At 36.5% G+C, this 25,363-nt stretch overlaps 2 protein-coding genes across 7 annotated transcripts in view; both read left to right on the top strand.

Moving 5' to 3' along the window:
* The window catches only part of ldb2a (LIM domain binding 2a), a 114,332-nt gene extending 108,694 nt beyond the window's left edge, over nt 1–5,638 (top strand). For all 5 annotated transcript variants that reach the window (XM_015033177.1, XM_015033176.1, XM_015033175.1 and 2 more), the window contains exon 9: nt 3,681–5,638. In XM_015033177.1, coding sequence (XP_014888663.1) covers nt 3,681–3,911 — 231 coding nt within the window. In that variant the 3' untranslated portion in view covers nt 3,912–5,638. The remainder of the gene's footprint in view (nt 1–3,680) is intronic.
* Nucleotides 5,639–8,179: 2,541 nt separating this feature from the next.
* On the top strand, nt 8,180–24,757 carry LOC106947874 (transmembrane anterior posterior transformation protein 1 homolog). Of its 2 annotated transcripts, XM_015033171.1 has the most exons (15): nt 8,180–8,404; nt 11,202–11,332; nt 12,097–12,215; nt 13,874–13,906; nt 16,184–16,346; nt 17,158–17,293; nt 17,667–17,764; nt 17,970–18,039; nt 18,381–18,461; nt 18,933–19,042; nt 19,129–19,188; nt 19,328–19,396; nt 19,523–19,599; nt 20,896–21,065; nt 22,561–24,757. In XM_015033171.1, exons 1-15 carry the CDS (start codon nt 8,215–8,217, stop codon nt 22,863–22,865), a joined length of 1,812 nt encoding a protein of 603 aa, XP_014888657.1. In that variant the 5' UTR covers nt 8,180–8,214; the 3' UTR covers nt 22,866–24,757. The 2 variants fall into 2 exon arrangements, with proteins under 2 accessions (XP_014888657.1, XP_014888658.1); XM_015033172.1 differs by lacking the exon at nt 13,874–13,906.
* Nucleotides 24,758–25,363: the final 606 nt, after the last annotated feature.

Below are 25,363 nucleotides of genomic sequence, written 5' to 3'. Positions count from 1 at the left end.
TTATATGTGTGAAAGAACATACCAATAATGCCCAAAAAAATATGATGCTGCCAGCGCATTGGATTATACTCTTAATTGGATTGTTTAACTGTTTTTACTTTTGGAAACATTTTTCTCCTATTATAAGTTCTGTAAGGTGTGCAGGATTTATTTTTGGCTGTATATAGCTGTATTTCAACTGATGTTTTTAAATACGATCCATAAATAACCAAATGATTTTCTGTCACCTGTCTGGTTTTCCTGTCTGTAGCGAAACTGCATTCTGTCCCAACCCACTAAATTCCCACTTGTTTTGGAGGCCTGAGGAGGATCAGATACGTCCTCCTCGCTCCCCTCTGCTAATCTCTATGAATGCATCCTCATGCAACACTTGGTGAAATCAAGCGAGAAGGGAGGCGTTTGTCTCTGCGTTGGCCCATTCAAGATCTTGCTGCTTCTGCTAGTGCGAAAGCAAACTCCTAACGAGATGAGTAGACAAGTAGACAGTATTAATTAGCTCACAATTAGCTCTCCCTGGTCTCAGACTAGCCACCAGCTGTTATCGTCGAAGGGATTTTGTTCAAGAGGGATGGTGGGAAAGAGGGGGTTGCCTAAAATTGGCCAGAGGTAGGTTGACAGGCCTCCTCACAGGAACAGATGGTGAATGCAAGGCTTGTTGGCAATCAGTACATTTTTAGCTAATGACTTAATTAGCTATGCAAATTGACAAATCAGTGTGGATATTGTCATTTAGTTGAAAAGCTCACCTAAATTAATTAGCCTGATTAAGGCATAGAGAGGTGTAGAAGTGGTCGCTGGGGGGAAACAGGGAGGAGATGGCTTGGATTCATGAACTGGATTTCCTTGTTGTGACTCCCATTGTTTGTGCATTTTGTTGTGTTTTTTGGACTGGAGTAGAAGCAGGTTGTGTTGTGCATGTTTACATCAATGCTTACTTTATACAGGACTGCAGGCAGGGTTAATCTGCATTCATCTGCTCTTGGTGTGGAATTGTTTGCAGCGCTGCGGTTATGCAGTGGGTTTGTCTTGGCTTCTGTCCAGTGCACATGCACGTTTGTGGGTTATTTTTGTGTATTTGTTGCGGTGGAGACGGCCGTGGAGAGTGAGATCTCCCAACCAGGCAGCGCTGACACACATGGGCGGTGAAGCGTGCACTCCATTTAACTGAACGGCTTCTTCCCAGATTACAATAGCTGGTCCAGACACTCGGCGGCAACAAAGGATGAGACTCAACAACTCACAAATAAATATAGCAGTAATTGAGGTCCTTATTGATCGGTGCTTGAAATAATAAATTAGACTGCAAGGATTATTTTTGCAGAGGAATTTAAAAACGTGACTAAACACAAGCAGTTCCAGGGGGGGCATCCCTCTCCATCAGGATTCCTTCACATCACACGAGTCACAGATATCAGTAGATAATGGATGAATCTCTGTCCTTCCTTTCCATGACCCAGTGTGAGAGGGCTATCTCTGTGAAATATGTCTTACATGATGAGTATTGATCGGGCCGGGTACAGCGCACCAGGGGTATCCACTCAGTGTATGGGAAGGTTTCATTTGCACGGGGAGCTCAGAGAGGGGTCGCCCATTCGGATGGGTTCACTGGATACAGCCGCACTTGTCCTAAACACACACACACACACACGCACGCACACATTTGCTGTCATTTCTCTGCAAGCAGGGGGTCTGCATTTAAAGCAGGAAAACACACAGTTTTCAGTGACTGGGTATTTTCTGTCAGACAGAAAACATGATATAATGATAGAGGCTATTAAAAGTCAACGGTTGTCTTTTTGACCTTGTGGTATTTCTGTTTAAAGCTGGCTAAATATATTACTATCTTTTTTTGTATATCTTTGGTATAACATAATCATTTGAAGTAGCACAAGTATTATTCAAAAGTCTAAGTATATTAATGTTCATTTGATGTTCTGATGGTCTGAGAATAAAATTAGATAGAAAAATCAGATACACGTTCATTTCCAGTATGATTTATTTTTTCTTCATTCAGTTGGTTCTAGAACATAACCACAATACACTTTTTCAAAACTATTTTTATTTTTGTGTACTTAGAAATTACTGACTAAAAATGTGATAAAATCATAAAATCTGGAACCGAAAATAAGAATAAACAAAGATTTAGATCTCACTATATTAGTGTCCACATTTAAATAATGCTAATAATTAAAAAAAAAAAAAACTATTGAATTTCTTCAAAGCACTTAAATCCTGTAGCTGACCGTTTTGAGAGGAGTCTTTAAGATATTAAAACTACAAGTTATTCGGGCAATGATCTGGCTTCTAAACTTGAACAATTAATCGATGTTATGTCTACCATTAATGAACCTGGCTTTGAACCAATTTAGATCTTTACACTTGTTATCAGTTTGTTTTTCTTTATTGGAATCTAAGAAAACACCTAATAAAATAATTATTCTGATCAATTTTTAGCTCTGTATACGTGTTTTTCACAGATTCATTTGCTGAAGCACAGCTGGAGAACTATTGGTCATAACTGAAATAAGGTGTAGTTTAAAGCAACTACAGTAGCTGTTTCCAAATTAACATTTATTAAAGGAGAAAATAAAATACAACTCAAACCAGTTTGGAATTATGTGAAAAAATAAATTATGTAAGAAGTCCCTGACCCTTTTGTTAAATTGTGATGTTTTAGAACAGGGGTCACCCCAACTCCAGTCCTCGAGGGCTACCATCCTGTAACTTTTAGATGCGTCTCTGCTCAAACACACCTGGATCAAATAAACTGCTCGTTTCCAGCTTATTGTAGAGAGGAGTGAATGCTGGTGAGGGAATTCAGACATTTTGGAGCAGAGGTGAATCTAAAAGTTGCAGGATGGTAGCCCTTGAGGACTGGAGTTGGTGACCCCTGTTTTAGAGAGTTAAATTTCCAGTGAACCATGATGAGATACATAATCCACAAATGGAGAAAACATGGACTAATAGTTTACCAAAAAACATCTTGATGATCCTGTAGATCTTTGGGGAAACATTCTGTAGAATGATGAGCTTTTTGTAAAGTCTGGTCTTTTACAGCATTTGAAGAGAATATGATATTGGTAGTCAGACGTGGTTGGGGGTTTGTGACCTTAAGCTCAACTTGACTTGGTTTATGCAGCAGGATAGTGATAGCCATAGCAGGTGGCGCATCGGAATGACTTAAAAAGAAAAGCTCTGAAAGCGTCTAGTCAAACTCCCGATTTAAATCCAATTGAGATGCTGTGATGTGACCTTAAACAGGCCATTCTGGCTCACAAATCCTCCAATGTGGCCAAAATAAAACAATTCCATAAAGCAAAATTGGCCAAAGCTCATAAATGGATACAAAGAACTCTCCTTGCCAGTTACCACAATGACAGTGAGCATCAAACCCTAGTTTAAGGGTGCTAGTACTTTTCTATGGCCATGTTGGTTCTGTTTGGGCTGCACAATATAGAAAAATCTTGCAATGTCAATAATATTGGTAAATATACAACTTGTTTGATCGATTGATAAATTTAAGTGTCACAAAAAAGCATAAAGAGAAGAAACCTCTAAGGGAGCAAATAACTCTGAATTTGTTCACAGTTTTGTAGATGTAAAAATAGTTTGAATTACAGATTTGAGGTCTGTTTTAAAAAAGAAGATTCTAGTTCATCAACCTTTCTTCATCTCTACAGGACGTGATGGTTGTTGGAGAGCCGACCCTGATGGGCGGCGAGTTTGGGGACGAGGATGAGCGTCTGATCACCCGTCTGGAGAACACGCAGTACGACGCCACCAATGGCCTGGATGACGAGGACGATTTCAACAGCTCCCCAGCTTTGGGAAACAACGCCCCCTGGAGCAGCAAACCCCCCGCCGCCCAGGACAGCAAGCCTGAGAGCACAGCGCCCCAGCCCTCGCAGTAAAAATATAATAAACAAATTACATAAAAGAAGAAAACAACAGATCCTTGGCTCCATGTGGGTTAGACATTTAAACCTCCCCCCTTTACCCTGAGGACAGCGCCTCTGTGCCGCATAATGAATTCACCTGTCTGCAAACTCACCACTGGCATGTCTAGCCAAACTTTGTCATCTGGGATATTTTCTTCTCTGAATCATTGTAACATTTCTTTTAAAAAACACAGAGAACTGCTCAGAAGTATCTACAGACAATAAATGCATACAAAACGTATGCAATGTAAAATAAAATTATTATTGCAGACTGACTTTTCCCTTCAGTGGAAAGCTGTAGATCAAATTCTCCCTCCCGAACCCTCAGATACGAACCTCCTGTCTGGTGGAATACCTCAGCTGTGATTGGTTGACCTGCAGGTCACAAGTCATCACGCTGACTGCGGACAGTGGGAAAGAGAGAAGAGTAAAAACAACAAACAAAATGTCTCTGAAATAGAAAGCTGGTGAAGGGAAGGTGGTTTTCAGCAGCCAGCGGAGCCCATGGAAGTGTCTCACCGCATTGGACTCAAATGAAACATTGTTGGAGGCAATTGCATTTTTATTGGAAATTCAGTCGGCCGTTGGTTTGTTTCTACTGTTGCTCGAGTTTCATTTCCAATTAAGAGGAAATAAAAGTTCTCTACAAAGTGGAAGCTTTTTCAAATGAGGAAAATCTTGTCCTGGAATTGTTTTCTTAACGTTACTGCGGCTGTCACAGATTGTGATTTCATGCAAACCAGTTTGATTGTGTTTGTAGTCTATTGGTATTTTTGCTTCTTTCTGAATCCTTTGAAGTCTCATTGTAATTTTGCCAATCAGTTTGTGAACTTTGCTGACACATGTTGACGCTTTATTGTTTTTCTTTATTATTATTCCTGGAAAGTTGGACTTCTTTCCCTTTAACGACCTAATCCCAAACTGATACAAAAGCCTTCTCCTGCATGATTTTATACAATTTTAATTTGGTTTGATAAATGTGCTCTTTGAAACGCATCGTTTGGTTTTTGCTTTTTGTGTTCATCAGTTTGGGAACACTGTAACAAGGTTTGTAGCTCTGTAAATAGAGGTGGAATCTATTTTGTCCACTGTAAATCAGCCACTGAAAGCAGTTTGGATATGGCAGCTGTTTTTGTTTTATACCAGTTTCTCATTTCTGTAGGGTGGTTTGGATGGATGCTGGTTTGCTTTATTTTGAACCAAAACTTCTCATGTTTCTACACCTCTCTAGCTAGTACAGAACCAAAGCCACAAAGTTAACAAACAGCCACACTGTCACATGACCATTTATTGAGGACTAAGTGACAAACTGAAGGAACAAACCAGTTTTGCATTTTCAGATTGACATACAATCTCATCCACCCCACAGAAATGCTTTAAGATCCCTGTGTTTGTGTTCACAATTGTTCTTTAATCTTCAATCGAATCGATACCCCAGTATATCCTTGATCTTTTTGTTGGATTTTTGTTTAAAAATGGGCAAGAAAACAATGACAGATGTCTTTATACAATTCGATCTAATGGGTATTTATTTGTGTATTTGTAAGGAAGCTAACACATTTCAAAATATGTTTGAGCCTAGTATTATTAGACACCATTTGTACATTATATAGCAGAGGTGTTCAGTGTCATATCTGATGTCTGGTATGTATGCTTTACCATTATGTGTGCCAATAAACCGTGCTTACAGAAAAGCTGAATTTGGTTTGATCAACACACATGTGGTGTTAAACGGTGGTCTTGTTTCTTGAACCATATGTTTTTACATTATTCTCATTATGTTACACAGTATTTCAGAAACACATTTTTTATTTGCAGGGGCTGCTTGGTGGTTAAAACTGAAAATGTTTCTGCTGTTAATTTCAGCTCTGCAAGTCTTTCAGTGTGGTTTTTCTACGATATCGTATGGGTTTTCTCAGGGTATTACTTATATATAGTAATTATTCTGTATTTGTAGTATATTTAGGGACCCCAAATGCCTGCAAATAACTGAAATCTAGGAATTTAAGAGCCCCTCTAAAAATGCTTATAACTGCCCATTTTAATAGGTTAAGCACCAAATACAGCTAAATATTCATTAATAAGCACAGCGGAAACCGCTAGCACTGCTACAGAGGCTACCTGATCTTCTTTATAGTCCTAAGTAAAATGAATGATTGTTCTGGATTGGCTTCTTTGCAAGTGCTATCCAATAGCAGGTCAAGTAGCATTATACTTCAGTCTTTCAGCTTCTGAATCTGGATTTTATCTAAAATATTTTAGATATGCTCTATGAAAAATCTGCAGAGGCTATTTTTTTTATAAATGGTTTGACTTTACATTCCACAGAAAAAACATCAAATATTGAATTGCGAAAACGTGAAGACCCACATTTTAAACAAAAATGCATAACATATATATATATATATATATATATATATATATATATATATATATATATATATATATGCACACAGCTCCTGTAAGAAAAAGAATATGATAGTTGATTTCAAAACTTTTAACCAAGAGTATTAGAATTCTTTTCTACGGAGGATAAGACTTCTGTTTTTGCAGCAGGGGCATTGCTGCATCATTTTATACTTCAAACAGCTGGAAAAAATATTCTCTGGCAACTCATAAAAGGCCTTGAAGTGGTAGATGAGAATATTTTTGAGGATGTAACATTTTTCAGTCTTAGTATTCCTTGAGCTGCTGCTTCGTGGAACAGATGTTAGCAATTCTACCTTGCAGCAAGTAGGTCCTGGGTTCAGATCTCAGGCCTGGGGTCCTGTTTCATGGAGTATTCATCTGCCCTAGATAGGTATTGCATTTTCCTACCAGTCCACAAAAATATCCCTGTAAGATTAATTGGTCTCTATAAATTGGCTGTAGAAGTCACTGTGTTTATGTGAATGGTTGCTTGTCTTGAATTAGCCCAGTAATGGTCAAGTACTGTGTTCAGGTTGAGTACTCTCACCTTTTCACTGTTCTGCTCAAAAGAAATGCTGAACCAGATCCAGAACATATTTATTACAAAAGCCTTAATTTTCCTAAGAACTTTTGGAATGTTTCATTTTGTTAGGTGCAGAAGAAATAGTGAGCTTTTATAAGAAAAATGCTTAATGATATGCATCAGTTTGTTTTTTGTTTTTATTTCTAGATCATAGTTCTCCCACTTCTATACACGGCAAAAAAATAAATCATTGTTCACATTGCCTGTACCCTTCACATAATCTAATGGCTGAAAATGACTCATCCTTTTCCCTAAACAAGTTCTCCTTTTGCTGCCATTTTTGATTACCTTTAATGATCAGTCTGAAAAACAGACCTGCTGATATTTTTACACAAAATTCGCAGAGAAGAGCAGAAGGCAATACAGAATAACATGTGCATTAAGATTTTAGATGTGCAATGTAAAATCAAGACTAAATCACTGAAAGGTCTTAAGTTTAAAAACTCTGAAGACCCTCGTTAGTGATTCATGCAATCATGTTTCTGTAAAACTTATTTTTAAAAAACATAAGCAGTATGTGTATTAACTGTGTATGCAAGTCTCTAATTGACTAGGAGGTTTGGGTGGATTCAATTTATTTATATATCAGTTTCATATGATCAATCTATGATTTAAGGTGCATAAGATGTTTGGATAATTTAGCACAATGAAACCCGAAGGCTGCTGCTTAGCTTGGTAAAGACACATTATATGTGAACATTTTCCTTTGCAGGAAGAAGCCTCGGTGCTGTTGTTGGGTAGACTTTAAATTTTGAAATATTTGACAGGACTTTGGCACCACCATGTGGAAGAGCTTGAGAACTGACACCAGAAGGAATTTATTTATTTTCTTTATTACTTCAAATTGATGCCCTCTCAAAAGTATGGAAGACCATTTCTGCCACTCTGTTAAAAAAAAAAATAATTATCTCATTATAATGAGATAGTATCTCATTATTTTGAGATACTATCTCATTTTTATGAGATAGTATCTCATTATTTTGAGATACTTTCTCATTATAATGAGATACTATCTCATTATGTTGAGCTACTGTCTCATTATAATGAGATACTATCTCATTATTTTGAGATACTATCTCATTATAATGAGATAATTAATTTTTTTTTAACAGAGTGGCGGAAATGGGCTTCCATAATATATTTATTCATTTTTTAAGCATGTTTTCTCAGTAACATTTAAACATGCATTTATTTCTGTATTTGTGTGATAAATATTGAATCTTCGAGTTGACGTGTCTTAGACCGACGCCGCTTTGATGACGTCATGCGTTGACCAGAGTAAAGATGGCGGACGTGTCGGGGACCGAGCTGTCAGAAGAGAAAGAAAACGAAATTGAGCTAAAGAAAAGACAGAAAAGACCTTGGGAAGAGTTTCACAGGTCGGGAAAAATCGGGATAACTCCAGAGCTTCCGGAGACGCTGGGGTTTTTCGACATTAGTGCAGTGAAGAGGGAGCAGCAGGAGGTCTCAGCAGGTAACCGTTTGGTCTACCCAGCTGTGAAGACACAGATACAACCGTTAAACAACTTAAAGCTTGTTTTTGACTTTCTTTAGCCATTCACACTTACGTGATTCAACGACTACAACGTTTTGTCTATAGTGCAGGGGTGAGGAATCGAGCATAAATTAGCTACAAAAGCCAAAATGAGTCTACTCAGCTTGATGACAGCTGCTGAGTTTATTTATTTACAGTGCTAGCTTAATTAACAAGCTAATAGTAAATAGCCAGCTAGTTTAAAAACAGCGAATTCAGCCATTTGGTGAAGCTATGTGTTTTCTTATTACTGTTGTATATGACATGTTTTTTTCATATTTCGTTTTCATATTTTAGGCTCCCATACCACACCGTGTTAAGCTCTACTGTTTGTGTATAATAAATATATCTATCTATAGATGGCAAAAAGGTTGTTGCTAAGGAAGCTTACTGTTTATTGTGCTTTATCCAAGTATATTAGGAAGTTTAGTGGAAGGTCAAAACAAAAAGTGTGAGGGACATATGCAGTGTGTGGACTGCAGCTGAAGTCCGTGAACCAACACACAAATGTGTCCAACATTTGGGCTTCAATTCTTCGTGTTAAGCTTCTGAACCAAATAAGCTTTGGCTGGTTTGAGGAGTAAAAGAATTGTGCTGTTACACGGTGTTCAGAGTTTCATTGGAAATCGAGGACCAGGGACCTTGAAAAGAGCCAGCAGACCAAATTCAAATAGCTACAGGTCCAGTTTGAAGTTTCTGGATTCTGTGATGATTTAGGGAGCCATGTCATCTGCTGTTAGTCCATCATATTGGCCATCAACATCCTTTTTTTTTTTTTTTTTTTTTTACCATGTCTACAGTCTTTTTGAAATCCAGTTTGATTGTAAGTCTATCAAAATATATATATATATATATATATATATATATATATATATATATATATATATATATATATATATTTTATTATTAGTTCTAAACTTTAAACTAAACAAATGCTTGAAATATGTAGCTGTAAACTTTTTGAGTTCAGTGAATATTTTTTTATTTTATAAAACAGTTTGCTATGTACAGTTAAAACATTGTTTTCACCTTTGGGTCAAAAAAGTTTAAAGCTTTTTGACCCAAAGGTGAAAATAATATTTTATCTGTATGAAGTGTTGAAAAAATATTTCTGATCTCTTTTAAACTATTATCAAGACATTACAGTAAACTCTGACTCCTTGAATAATAACACAAAGACCTGAGAGATTATTTACTTTGAAGTCTGTTGGTACTTTATACAGCCACATAGCTTTATACCAGGTAACTCCTATGTTGCTTGAGTGTCACATCGTATTCAGAGCAGATAAAATAAGTATTGGACACATGAATATTTTTTTTAGTTTAAATATTTGTAGAACAGCCACTGATTCACTCTAGAAGAATCAAGGTAATTTATTTATTTATTTATTTGGGCATAAATCAACTTTGAGCACACGATGCCCATTGTTTCAAAGTGCTGCAGAAGGAAATGATGAACTAAAAGTTTAAATATATTTTGTTTGACTGTTCAATATGATGAAATGATGTTGGAAGATGTTGCTTCACATTGCGATAATGTTATTGGTTATGATTAACCCACTTTTCTCCATTGCAATGTCCACTGCTTGTCAGCTTTAGCATTGAGACCACTAAGAATATCTAACAGTCCAAATACATTATTGGCATAAGGAATTTGCATACGTAAAACATTATAGCATCCAAGTAGTTCTTTGCAATATCACACACTTTGATATGGTGATGATTGCGATGTGATATGTTGTACAGCTCTACATCAAATTTATATAAAATTTCTGTTGAAATTTTAATGAACAGACCATGTAACTTTAAGGTTAAGTTACAAAAAATAAATACTACTTTTTTTAAAAATACTAATGTTACATTTTTATAATTTTTAGATTTGAGGCTCTTAGTCAAAAACATAAATACTAAATGAATCAAATTAAATACTTTTCAAGTGTAAAAGAAAACAAAAGATATAAACTTTGAGTTCACCTATAAGTTGTGGTATGCTAATGTGAATTATACAGGGATCAACTGATAGCAAGTGCATCTGATATCATCTCAACACAGTTAAACAAACAGAGACAGTATAAAGTACGAAGTCATGCTGGGTTACATAATGTACCAAGTTGCACAAAAACAGTTACTGTGGAAGTTATGGCATAAAGTTATGATAGACATCCTTAGAAATGTTACAGTGTAGTGACAGTTTCCTTGAGGAAACCTCTAGGAGTTGTCATTTAGGTGTTTCAATTCCATGTGCAGTTCAGACACTGGCCACAAGATACTTGCAAAATGATGTAAAATGATTATGTGCACATCAAGCCCAACAAACTCATCACTGTTTCACCTTTTTGGGGCAAAACATGCTTGACGTATTCTTTGTGGCTGACGTTTGAAAAATGCAATTGGGTTATTTGCATTTAGAGCAAATAAACTTTTTACTTTTTAAACTTCAACATAATCCTTTGTTTTAATTTAACATTTAATTGATTGTTGATNATTANTAATTGATTTAATCACAAAACATCATGAAGTTTTAAAATAACTGTACTTGCCAGGAGAATAATTATATAATTTTGTTAAAATAAGTATTTGGTATATTTTATTTTTTGCATTGAAAAAAGCAAAGATTAATCAGTTTCAATCACTTTTTCCAGTAACATTCATGGAATTGAAATCTGATTTTGCTGACAGCTGCAATTGTCACAGACAATGTCTTTGTGATAACACTGTGGGCCTCTTGTTGTTCCAGATCCATCGTTGACGCGCTTCATTTGTACAGAACTCACCAGAGGCTACTTCCTGGAACACAATGAAGCAAAGTACACAGAGCGCAGAGAGAGGGTATATACATGCATGCGTATACCCAAGGAGCTGGAGAAGGTAGTGTACAGTAACGGTCCTGAACTATTCCCCTTGTTTTTCTTTGGCCAGTTTCATCAAGCTGCTTGTTTCTCCAGCCAAACAGAAATGATTCTGTTATGAGCAGCCTGAAGCTCCAGTAAACTGAGTTACAGCTGAGCCATGTGACAACACAACAAATGTTCAGTGTGTACATCAGTGGATTATATGATGGGAAACTGTATCAATCTCTTGTAAACAAACCAAATATGTGATAGTTGTCATTGCAGAATCTTGCAATAAATTTTGATTCTGCCTAATTAATTAAACTATGGCGTATTACTAATAACTATAATAATTAAAAATGTGCATTGGTGATATTTTTGTAGTTGTTTTTATAATATATAATATAAATATAAATATAATGTAAGTTATTTTAATATAAACCACTATGTGCTATAGGCTGAATCAGCTAAATCAACTGAATCGTCCTGTGCAGCATTAGAATTAAACTGGAATCTGTGCAACTATATTTTTAACTAGATTGATTTAAATTAATTACAACAAAATTTCATCCAATTAATTACATATGATTTAGAATAACATTGTACTGTAAAATATTTTGATGGTATTTTTGATTTGCCGCTAAATAATCTGATCTTTATTAAATTTATGGATTATAAGATTATAGATTCTTGAATTGTTGCTTTTCAGCTCACACACATTTAATGATCACAGTGGAGGTTTTACATTCACACTGACAGCTGTTGTCTGACGTGGGGGTGGTGTTTGTTTGTTGGTTCTAGCTGATGATCTTTGGCTTCTTCCTGTGTGCCGATGCCTTCCTGTACATCTTCACCTTGCTGCCCCTCAGAGTGCTGCTGGCTCTACTTCGCCTCCTCACCCTGCCATGCTGTGGCTTCAGGTAAGATTGGAAAACATACATTATACAATAACTGAAAACAGGAATAAGAGCAAATTGTATTTCTGCACAAACTGAGTATCATTATCACCTCACGGTTAATTTTCTGTATTGGTCTTGGTTTTATAAAAACCAGAACTACAATCTTTTCTTTAGGTCACTAGGTTCAGGAGTTTGTGTTGGGAGACACCTCCAGGATCATTTGACCTATTCCTATGTTTCTTCATATAATAACGTATCAGAAGGATTCAAATCATATTTTCATACTTCTAGATCAACTGTTAAACTGCAAATACATAACTTTAATTAAAAGTTAAGGCCACCCTCTTTCAATATTTTACAGGTGTTGTATCTGGACATAAAAAATATCTCATCAGTTCAACTTGGTTAAATCCAACATCAGATAAATATCAACACATGATCTATCACACATAATTTAAAGAAAAAAACATTTAACATTTTAGATACTTAAGCAATCTAAAATGTTTAATTATCCTGTAGAACCAGCTTTTGAAGCCATAACTTTCTGATTCTCTGACCTTTGCATTAGGGATATGGTCCAGACGTCTTGCTCAGATGCGTCTTTGCAAACTTAAGCTGTGCTTTTATCCTCTTGTCAGGTTTTCAACTACAGTTTTATTCATCTAATGACATGATAAATGATAAATGACCTGAACTTTCATCTTTATCAAGTCGAGAGGATGAAGCGCTTTACTCTGCATTCAGTCATTCACCCATTCATGCAAATGTTCAACTAAAATATGTCAAAGTCTAAAACATTTTAACATGTACTGTATATCAGAAACAGTAAAATTAAAGGGATATCCACTTACTTTTATGCAAGCATAAATGGTAAATACAAATCATTCAGATAATTCTCTTAATTTTCAGACTGGCAATCATGTCTGTAGTTATTCCTTATTAATTTGTATAATAATAATAATAATAATAATAATAATAATAATAATAATAATAATTAATGCACCCCTGAGCAGTATTATTTTAGTTTATTAGTAATATTAGAAATTGTGGAGTAAGCACTATTTAGATCAATATTATACAGCCCAGAAATGGAATTGGAATTAGAATTAGAATAACTACAAACTTGGAATCCAGAAATACTTAACAGGAACAGTCACTACTTAATTACTTTTATTTTACTACTTTTTAGAAACTGTAACTACTCACTTTACACCAGAAAAGGATTTAGATTAGTCATTTTGCTTTTTTCTTCTTTGTCTTTCCTTTGGTTTATTTTGTTTGTATTTCCTTTTAATTCATGTAAAGCACTTTGAATTGCCTTGTTGCTGAAAATGTGCTATATAAATAAAATTACCTTACTTTACCTTAGCTTGTAAGAGTATAAGTTGTAAGACTTGCAAATAAAATATTAGGAATGATTATATCAGTTTTTCATAGGGCCACGCTTTGAAAAGATCACTTTTCCAGAAAAGGCCAAAAACCACTAAGGAAAAATGTCTTCTTACAAAAACTCTAATAGTTTGTACACGCAAGAGCAGTTGGATGAGGGGAACAATTGTTAACAGTCCAGCTATGTCACAAAGTTATGGATAAATGTACCCTTACTCTCATGAGAGGCCCCGTGTCACATTCTGCCCCCTGTTCTGCCTATCTCTCACCTGACTGTCCCTCCCTTGCAGGGCACGCACATGCCCCTACTGCAAAAGAAGCAGGTATGCTCCCACAAGCCCATCATAGCTCCAGTAAAAGTTAGTCCTGTCCCGAACAAGCCCGTGTTTCCAGTCATCAGTCTCATCTCATCTCCATGATGTTTGTAAAGATACAGCCTGGCACTACACATCATGTTCTGGTCTTCAAGTCAGTTTAACTTTGTCTGCTCTGATAAAGTTCTGCTGAGCATGTTTGGCCATTTTCATCCCGTGTTAAGTGTTCGTGATACACCTACTGCTGCACTGCAGTTTGTATTGTCTGTAGCTTCATTTTCCAGTACTTAAGAGGGAGAAAAACAAAGTAATTATTTATCTCCAGTGTTAAATTATCCTGAACCACTGTACAGCAGCAGACAGACTGTTTGATACTAAAAGTTAAGCTTTTTTAACAAAAACCTCTTATTCTGCCCTTTGTGTTAAGCTTTCTTTTACATCCTCGAATGGAGGGAACTATACTCAGTAATAGTTGCTTGTAATGCTGCTTTCTGCTCTTGTAAAATGATTTGGTTTGTGAAGATGGTGCTTACAGAATGTAGATGATGCACCCCTGAGCAGGTAACCTTAAAGGCTGCAGCAATTTCAAGTCTGTGTGCTGAGAATCAAGAGCCTTCTCAGGGACAGCACCTTGACTACCTGAATACTAAAACTGCAACATATAATGCAATGACAGGTTGAACACTAGGTGGTGGTATAGCACCAGAAGTCCATGTCCAATGTCTTTCCCATTTCTGCAGAATTTATGTACATGGTTTTATTTGTGATATGAAGCACTTTGATATGGGGTAGTTATCCTCTAATGTTATATTGAAAACAGTCCAGATGTTCAACTGCTTCCTCAGCTGTGCATTGAGTGAGAATACAGTGATACTAATGGTTAGGCTGTTGTCAGTCTGGTGTCAGTTCAGAGGTGCAATGATTCAGCCTCTCTATTACCAGCCATGTAAATCATGTTTTTCCGTATCGTTAAAGCTGCTGCTAAAGTCAGTGGAGGCATCAATGACAGTTAGAATAGTTCCTAACATTCCACCTTGGTACTGAGTGTTTAAAAAGTATGCGTTTTTTGAATTGGCCAAGAGAAAAATCACACAGAGCTGATAACTGGGTTTAGCTTTCAGAAGAGCTCAATTAACCAACTAGCTGGAGGCTGATTAGGCTCCCTCAGCATTTTCAAGGTATAGTCCCATTTCTCTGTGATAAATGAATAATTTAAACAAACTGGTCATTACCAATAAGTTCATGTCCTTAGAAGGGAAATAAATAATTTCTCTACAGTGGTGTTGCATGCTTGCATGCAAATAGACGGAACACAGCTGACATGGAAAATATGCAGAAAGTGTTCAAATTAATCTCCCCCAGCTCTTCCCAGTCGCCCCTGTCACTGTAACTAAATAACCGCTCCCATGGATTTGTCAGCTCTTCTCGTAACGTGCTCCAGAGCTGCCGCTGCCGACTACAGATATTAATAAAATAAGCTGCATGTTTGACTCACTTTATTACCCTGAAAAGACGTGCCAATGTCACTGTTGGATATGACAGTTGATGCCTGTTTGTTTTCTGTTTTAGTCATTTCTGTCCAAAATGTTGAATCCAATGTTATATCATAACTGAAACATTTTAATCAAGACCGAGGCTCAGCCACTGGTCCTGTTGGTCTGTTTGGTAGATAAGAACAGTTTGGATTTATTTCTTATACATGTACTTTAACCAGAAAAACACATTTCAAAAACAACCATATTAAAAAGACAGCTGGCTTCCAAGATAAATGTTATATAAAGGAGATAATATCTTTAATATTTCATATTGTACTTTTATTGATACCATCTGTTGTTGCTCCTGGTCTTTTATCTCATTTTGAACAGAAATGAAAATATTACTCATGTTGTATCTTGGCATCAACTTGTGAGAATCTAATCAGACAGAGATCATTCAGCCTGAGTAACCTGCAGTAATAGATGAGGCTGGGAAACATCTGTTGTCTGTTCCTTCTTGTTTTGCTGTCTTAGCCTCACTGCAAAGCATCAGCGTGGGGTAGATGAATGTGTGCATGATTCTTCAAATGGTTGGAAATATCTTCATGTTAATACTTGGTTCACGTGTGCGTTTGTCAGCACGCATTACATTGCGGTGTGAACATATTTACTCATGCATGTTTGATTTTGGGAGATACAGAACAGCTTGCAGCTCAGCATGCATCAGGGCATTAAATAACACAAGTCTGCATGTCGGTACGGGAAATAGATGCTGAGTTTTCTGAGTGTGTCCCTGTGTCTGTGTGAACAGCGGGTCACGACTGCTGCAGCCAGCGCAGGTTTGTGATATGCTGAAGGGGCTGATCCTGGTGCTGTGCTTCTCCATGATGCACTACGTGGATTACTCCATGATGTATCACCTGATCAGAGGACAGTCCGTCATCAAGCTCTACATCATCTACAACATGTTGGAGGTACTTTACACTACACTGTTGTTTTATTTATAACTCTTAAAATCCGTTCCATTGCATGATATCGATAAGGAAGAAAATAAAGTATTTATTTGCAGTCATTTTAAATAAATCTCTAGTATTTAAAAATATATATATATATTTTACAAGGAAAAGTGTGCTTCAAAGCTGACATACTGAACAGAGTTTGCCTCAATAACAAAAAGTAGCTTTCTTTCAAATAGCTTTTTACATCTAATACTTAAATTTCTCAGCTACATTCTCTCTCCCTTAGTAGAAGCTTGATCAGTTCACTGATCAAAACAGATTAGACTTTGGGGTTCTGAGGATCGAGCTGAACATCATCTGATTTTGGTAAATAGACTCAGATTTCTGAGTACATCTAGTATTTATTTCTTGGCAAACACAATGATGTTTTTTGAAGTTCAGAGATTAAATGTTAAATAATTGAGGCTTGTGATTCTTAAATTCTCTTTAGACTCACGTACCTTTTCAGTAGTAGGACATCTAATAAAAGTTTAAGATTCATGGCTGAATAAATTGACAAGTCATGTTTAGCAGTGTGAGCTACTTCTTTGCACCCACAAAATAAACCTTTCGTCTTTGTGTGGAAAGCAAGCATCACAGGCAGACTGTAGTTCTTTCCATATTTGATGCTCCGAAGCACTTTATATGAAAGTTACTCATGTCTGGACTGAGGTGGTTCTGTGATTTAACAGAAAAAACTAATAGTTCACTAGTCAACATCATTAAGGTTACATTTTCTGTCTAAAGCTTGTCGAACTTCATTTCCAACCTGTTTTTCCTTTATAAGGTTGCAGATCGCCTCTTCTCGTCTTTTGGTCAAGACATTCTGGATGCTCTGTACTGGACGGCCACTGAACCCAAAGAACGCAAAAGAGACAGTATAGGAGTTATCCCTCACTTTTTTATGGCTGTCTTTTATGTCTGTATCCTTCCATTTTGTCTTCATGTTGAACCCAAAAGCTTTTGAAATATGACCCCTTTTATTTATTCTTTAAAGCAACAGTGATGCACATGGTCATACACTAGGTAAATGAGTATTCTGTAACATCCATATTCTTAGTTATTTGAAATTTATTATCAAATATGGTATACCAAATGCAGGACAAATCAACAGTTTTGAACTTAAACAACATTTGCTTATGCCTGTCGCTTCAGCACCTGAGCCATCTCCAAATATTATTGAAATAATAGACTTACAGTTTCTGGTTTAGTTTAGAAGTCTTATTCCTAACCATTGCTTTTATTTAACTTGATTTATTTTTAAAAAGGTGTTTTTCCTGAGTATTTCTTCCTCAGTTCTTCATTCCATCCTAATCATGGTCCAAGCCTCCACTCTGAATGTTGCCTTCAACTCGCACAACAAGTCTCTGCTTACCATTATGATGTCCAACAATGTCAGTGCTCACAGATACACATGCAACAATAAGAAATTCTAACGCATTTACCTAAAATATTTGTCCAAGTAGCAATGCACTAAAAGTATTTGTATGTTGATATATTCAGCTTGCTGATGTTGAAACCTGACTCTTGTAGCTACAACATTGTATTTTTATACAGTATCAATTTGATGCTCCAATATGTGTGTTTTATAAATCTCAGTTTGTGGAGATCAAGGGAAGCGTCTTCAAGAAATTTGAGAAGAACAATTTATTTCAAATGTCTAACAGTGGTAAGTTTTTCATCACCACACTGCACATCATTTTTCGTTGACCTCTGTCTTTCATAACAGTTTGTTGCATTGGTCAGCTCTGCTTTCAGCTATAGGTGTTTGATAGCTTACACAACACCTGTAGCTACAACATGTATGGTATGGAAGCCTTCACAGTTAGCTGAAGGCTTCCAAAACTAGCTTAATTAGAAAAGTGCATTTGTTTATTTTTGGCTTCATTGTTGCACATGACGAAAAAAAAAAAAGATAAAAATGGCACCTGACTTCCTGTGAACTGTTTTAATGAGCCCATTTCACATTTTTTACTCTACTTAATTAGCAGCTTTTATTTTATCTTTCAGATATAAAAGAACGGTTTACCAGCTATGTTCTCCTCCTCATCGTCTGTCTCAGGAATATGGAGCAGTTTTCATGGAACCCAGGTAATTATTTGTTTTCCCTGTAAACTAAGTTTTTATTAAAATTTAAAATGCAATAAACACAAAACTGCATCATTTCACTTTTGCAATAAATATAACACATTGACAGTATTTCTGTGCCAGCACTGATGTTGCTGCTTGTCTTGAATAAAGATTTGACAGCTATCCTGAGCAGTTGCTTTCTGTCTATTCCCACTGACCGACTGTAGTACTTTGGGGAGTTTCTCCCAGAATCTTCAGTCAACAAGGCAGTAAAGTCAGAGATGAGAGCTGGGCGTTACTGTTTGACAGCTTTCTGACACTCGGCTCCTCCTGCCAGTCTCAAACACAAACTCCCTGTCAGTGACAGACATTGACTGTCAGCTGAAATGTTAACACTTTAAAGCAGCACACTTCTCATTTTGCATTCATTCTGTGTTCATCCTCTGATACACCAAGATGGATTTGCTCAGACATGACATTTTTTCTCCTCAGACCACCTGTGGATGTTGTTCCCTGATGTCTTTATGGTCGTCATGTCTGAAGTTGCTGTTGACATCATTAAACATGCATTCATCACAAAGTTCAACGACATCACAGCAGATGTAAGAAACAAGCCAGCAGCAAAATAACACATTTACGCATCGCTTATTGAACAAAGTTTCTAACCGGCCACATGCATGTCCTCCAGGTGTACAGTGAATACAGAGCCAGTCTGGCCTTCGATCTTGTTAGCAGTCGACAAAAGAACGTATGATTTTCTTTTTTTAATTTATTTACTTTTTTGGTTGTTTGTTTTCATATCATTGTAATTATTTTGTTACATCATAAAGCTCATGCAGCTAACAGATTCTCATGTCAAGAAATATAACCTGTCTGTCACTGTGCAGGCCTACACTGACTATAGTGACTCAGTGGCCCGGAGGATGGGCTTCATCCCTCTGCCGCTGGCTGTCCTGGTGAGTGACAACAGTCTGTTACCCTAAACTGACTCAAACCCTTTAGAGTAACGGTCCAAATACTAGCTTTTAGATCTTTTGATTTTTGGATTAAACTGATTTCGGAATGTCTTGCTGTTTTTTCAGCTAATCCGAGTGGTGATGAGTTCTGTGAAGGTACAGGGGGCTCTGTCATACACATGTGTGTTCCTCTTTTATCTTGGGTAAGCCTTTAGTTTTGCTCTGCTTGTTTTCTTCTGCTTTTATATGGCAAATTATATCCCTATTGCCAAAATGAGAGCTAGTAACCACAATATTGTGATGAAAGTTTTTACAAATTTAGCAAATGCTTTAAAAAAACAAACAAAAAAAACATAAAAATATGCAATTGTTAGACTCTTGACTTGCTCTCGGCGCTTGATGAGGACACACTGAAACATCTGTGGTTATATAAGCATGAACACCATAGCTGACTTCCCACTGGGCTCTTCCCATTGAAGAATTCACTTCAGGAATAAGAACACATTGTTGTCATCTCTGGCCTTCCCTTTCCTCTGGTTTAAAAATAGCCCTTGTTTGAGCAGATCGCTGTGCCTTGGCAAAGATTTAGCTGACACAATCTCAGTTCCAAATGGCCTGTCACAGCAAGCGTTGCTCCACAGACCCAAATGTGTCCGTCTTCCACTCATCAGTGTCAGAGTCAAAGCTCTGCAAAGAAAAGCGTTCTGCACATCAGCATGCGGGTGTGAAAGATGAGGCTTGAATGGTGGTGATTGCTTACAATCATTAGGCTCCATTTTAAGGAAGAATTATTACCAGTGCATCTCAACAAATTACATTTTGTGTAAAAAAAAAATTACTTATTTAAATAAATAAATTAACTAGAATTATATAGACTTCCATTCTATTTATTTTTGATGACATTTGGTTACAGCTGAGGAAAACCCAAAATTCAGTTTCTCAGACAATAGGAATATTACATAATACCATTTTTTAATTTTTTTTAAAGGATATTTGAAGCAGGTGACTCTTTCAGAACTGACCTGAACCGAAGTTCACACTTTGCGAATCTCTCTTAAACTTCTCAAAGGTCGTTGTCTCACAGTCCTCTGAATTGGGGGTTTCAGCCTTGAGGCCTGAAACTTTTTGTTGGGTTCCTTGTCCAACACCCTCATCAAAGGGCTCAATTTTCTCTTCAGCAAGCAGTCAAATTGTACAGACTTCTGCTAATGTCCTAATTAATAGAATCAGGTGTATTTAAGCAGAGTCACCTTTGAAGCTGCAGAATGTTGAGTAATATTCCAAATAACTCACTTCTAAAATTTTAAAAGGTTCATGTTTTAAACTTAATTACTGAAACAAACATTTTGATTGAATTTTAAAATGTTAAGATGCTTCTGTAAGTTTAGCACATCCTAGTGCTAAACTTGATTTATTATGTTTTTAGCAATTTATTTCTTTGTGCCAATAAAATGTAAAATATTGTAATATTGTTTCCTTTGTTGCTGCTCGTCTTGTAGGATGGTTACTCTGAAAGTTTTAAACAGTATCGTGCTGCTGGGGAAGTCTTGTGTTTATGTCAAGAGAGCCAACATGGAGGACAAACTGTTTGAGAGGCCACCGACCGCTCCGTCCTTCCCTGCAAAGAGTCCCAGCAAATCTGACCCACGTAGATGCACTAAATCTTCAGGTAAGCAAAGCTTTTCACATCAAGTTAATTTTTATTAAAGTGCACGTATTCAGAGAAGATGAAGGGATCTCTCATGAAAGTTATTGAAGTTTTATGTTGTAAAATATGGACAAAAACACAACATGAGGTTTATCTTGTGCATTGCATTTTATTTGTTGCTAAAAAACAAGTGTTGTCTCAACTTTGTAAAAATTTCCAATTATTTTTTAAGTGAAAAGTCTGATCATTTTTTTCTGTTCTCCGACGTAAAATCCAAACAGTTTAAGTTCACTAGAACTGTGACACTAATAACTGAATGTTTATTAAAAACTTACATTGAGCCAACTTTTTTATAAAAAGAGGAAATGATTGCCATGTATTATTCATTTTGTGAGTTTTAACTCTGGAAAAATGTTTGGAATCGCTGGTGGACCAGCAAAACCATTTATAAAAACACATCAATACATCTGGTATTTATGTATAATCTAAACATCTTATTTTTATTTTAAAACAATGCAAATACTTTTCTATGACAATCAGAATCAATAGGTTTGTGGATTGCAGTTCTGTTTATGAAAGCAGTGATTTATATGTGCAGCTGACAACAGAGACATCCTGAAGTGAGGCAGTGTCTCTCCTGCCAAGTCTCTTATCAGTTTTGCGCAGTTCTTTCAAATATGTCTTATTGTGTTTATTCTCAGAATGATTTTTCTCATGATACTACTCCTTGTGCTCTCAGAGTGAAATAGTTCACACTGTTTTCTTTCTACAAAACACAGTACTTCATAATGAGATCTGTGCTGTCCTTTGATTTATTCAAGATTACATTTTCTAGATAAACTAGAATCATTTTAATCAGCCATCTTTGTGGAGGTCAGCCAAGTTGTGGAAATAACTACTTTTTATTTTCCAAGCTGGTTTCTTCTTGATCTTTTCTCACTTTCACCAAGGAGGAGGGATAAAAAATATTAATATAAAAAAATCACCTTACTGTGGTTCCCCAAAAGAAAGGAAGCAAACATGTAAAGATAAAATACATTTTGTACTTGTTTGCAAGTTAAACCACCCAGTCTCTCTTAGCTTTTAGCTGTAGTTTGAATCTTCAGGAAGAGAGATGCAGGTTTTATAGCTGAATTTTTGGCCATTATTAGTCAGTCAACTGCAGCATGAAGGGTTTATTAATATATCAACTTCTTTGTGTAATCAGTGGACAAAGATGCCAAAGATGGCAACAATTTGCCTTTTTGCAAACAACTTGACAGATTGCATTGACTTGCTCTAGTCTGCCGTGGTTGCCTGGCAACAAGAACCCTGTACAAAGTCATCAGATGATCTATGTCCACTGCCTTTTTGTTTTTATTCTGAGCAAAGCTGATTTAGCTTGACAAGCATAACAACATTTTAAGTTATAATATAAAGTTATTATTGGAATATTTAAGTCTTTCTAGACAACAACTGTGTACAAAATACATTTTCAGAGAAAAGGAGTTTATACGCTTCATCCTTTGTCATTCAGGTGAATCCATTGTGGATCAGATTCCTGCCACACCTTGCAGCCCTCCGACCTCCTCATCACCCTCTGTGACCACCCAGCCGGCTCCCCGGTCTGACTTGTTTCTCCCTCCCCCCACTGACGCCTCACCTGCGACAGCAGACAGCTGTCCTTCGACCTCAGAACCCCAATCTGACACTGAACCACCAACAGCTTCACCTTTACAGGAAGAGGAGGCAGACGAAGCCTCCGATATGAACCACAGAGCTCCCAATAAAGACCTGCTGGAGATCGACCGCTTCACAATCTGTGGCAACCGAATCGACTGACCAGCAGCAGCCACCGATGTAGCAAGTAACCCACTCAGGTATAGCGGAGAGCGCAGGCTCTCAGCCAGATCCTCCACGCGGAAAGCAGAGTATTTATTGGCAATATGATAAGTTATTGTTACCAGGGACACAGTGTCAGGCAGATCTGCTGTGGTCGATGCCTCAGGTCAAGAAGTTTGACGAAGAACACTTCAGGTGTCTGATAAACAGCAGGAGACAGAAAGTGTGAGTGTGGCAGCCGAGTCGTCGGGACAATCTGCCAATTGTTTGTGTGTGTGTGGGTGTGTGTCTATGTGTGAAAGAAAACAACAGTGTGTGTGAGTGTGACAGCACACAAGCACTTCCTGATTGAGCAGCTGTGGGACCAGAAGGAGAGCAATGTCTCTCCGCAGACAGAAAACAAACTAAAACCACAGATTTTTAAAGCAAGCGTCAGGATATTCATTTTGTATAAGAAAACATGCTGAGGTATCAACATATTGGCTTTCAAGACTAAGTGATTATTTTAGGCATTTATATTGAGATGGTGTTGCAAACAGAAAAACAGGAAAGATATTTTTGCACACATAAGTCAGTATGTTATTCGGTTTATTGAGGATAATAAAATGTGGATTACAGAAAACTACATGAAATTTATAAATCAAAACATGAGAATCAGCAAACATGAAACCCAAAGTAAAAAAACAACATTCTTTTGAACTGTTGGCCTTAAGAGGGGCGTTTTGTTTACATCATTATATCATTAGCACCTTCACTAACTTACTGAACCCCATCCTGCTGACGTTAACTCAGCAGCTTCTGTCGGTCCCTGACTCAGCAGATGGAGACCAAAGGTCGAGGATGCAGCGGCGCAGTTACATCTATAATGTCACTTTTATATGAACAAAGTCATTCAATATTATCATCTTCAATGTCTTGTTATCCATTAAGACGGGATATGACTGAGTGAGGCGCCTCCTCTGGAATGTACCAAGTTAGTTTCTAATTCTTTTGGTCTTGAATGTTTGCACTGATGGACTATTAAGTTATATCGGGTCATGTTTCACATAAACTCAGCTGATGTTTCCATAGGAACATCTTAGAAAGATAGAAGCAATATTTCCATGACAGAATGCCTTTTTTTTTTTGCATGTGTGCTTTAAAACCTGTGATTTGACTGACTTTAAGAAATTATTGTAAACCATTTTTTATTGTGATTAAAACATATGATAAATATGTAGAGTATATAAAAACTGTTTGTTTATAATTAAATGTAAGGACAATATAAAAATCCCAACTTGATTATATTTTTATGATAGAAAGTCAAGCAAAGCCCTTCAATTTTATCAGAAATGTATCAGTTTCAAAAGTAATGCAGATATGGTTTGATTTGCTTTCTGGTTTCATCCATTATTACACATTTAATTTGTATAAAATATTTTCACTGAAACACGATTTCAAAAGAACTGTTGGCTTAGGAAACAAAAAATGTACTCAGAACAAGGATGTACAGACAAATGTTGAATATTGTTTAAGCAGGAAAAATTTTACGTTAATGTTTAAGGGCAAAGTGCTGATTTACATTGTCCTTTTCCATCATAATAAGGATTATGGTTCTACTTGGGGAACTGTAAATGACTCAAATGTTCTGTGTGAAATGTGATTCCTCAAACTATCGCGTGGTTCTCTCAGAGGGCCAGAACTCCCCGTGTTTTGTTCAGAGTCGTCCAAACTCTTTGTTTGTTTACAGTGAAGGCGGCCGAAGCTGAGATCAACAGAACTGATGAAGTGGAGTATTTTTATGTCCAGTACACTGCCTGCTCTGTTTCATTAGTTTAGATTTATATTTAATTCATACCTTGATAATGAATGAAATTGCCTTTTTGGAATAATAAAAGTGTATTTTTTTTTTTAAATGGTGATCGCAAATGTTTCCTTTAAACAACAATATGGAAAGGAGTAACTGTGAACAGCAGCTTTTTTTGCCGCTGTAGCTCTGAAGTAAACAAAAAAAATCTAATTTGGTAATCATTGGAGAATTACATCAATCAGTAATCAGAAAGATTAGAAAACTGATTAAAAAAAAAAAAAAGTCCACCGATATGTCTCCAAAATCCTAAAGGAAGGTTTTGGAACGGCCTACTTAAAGTCTGGACTTAAATGTGATTGCAGTAATGCAGCATGAAAAAAACATTTATTTTTGTAACATACATATAATACAGAGTTGTCTTTTTTCCTCTGATGAGATTACATATATACAACAGAAGCCTCTGTGATGTGGTGTTAAAACAGCTTTAATCATGACCAGAAACAACTAGCTGCATGTGATTTACTATGGGTGTAGCACATTTCACTCTGCAGGATCATGCAGTTTTTACTTTAACTAGTAAATAACGCCAAAGTTAAGTAGGAGATTATCAGAATAAACTCTGACTAAAAAGCATGATACTTTTGTAAAGAATAAGCAGGTTTAGAAGAATAAGCAGGTTTAGAAGATGGCTTGATGAATGGATATTTGG

The sequence above is a fragment of the Poecilia latipinna genome, unplaced genomic scaffold, assembly GCF_001443285.1.
Source record: "Poecilia latipinna isolate Pla-1442-1.1 unplaced genomic scaffold, P_latipinna-1.0 Scaffold259, whole genome shotgun sequence".
NCBI classification, from domain to species: Eukaryota; Metazoa; Chordata; class Actinopteri; order Cyprinodontiformes; family Poeciliidae; genus Poecilia; species Poecilia latipinna.
Note: the sequence above shows the minus strand (reverse complement) of the source record. Positions and strands in the feature narration are given on the sequence as shown.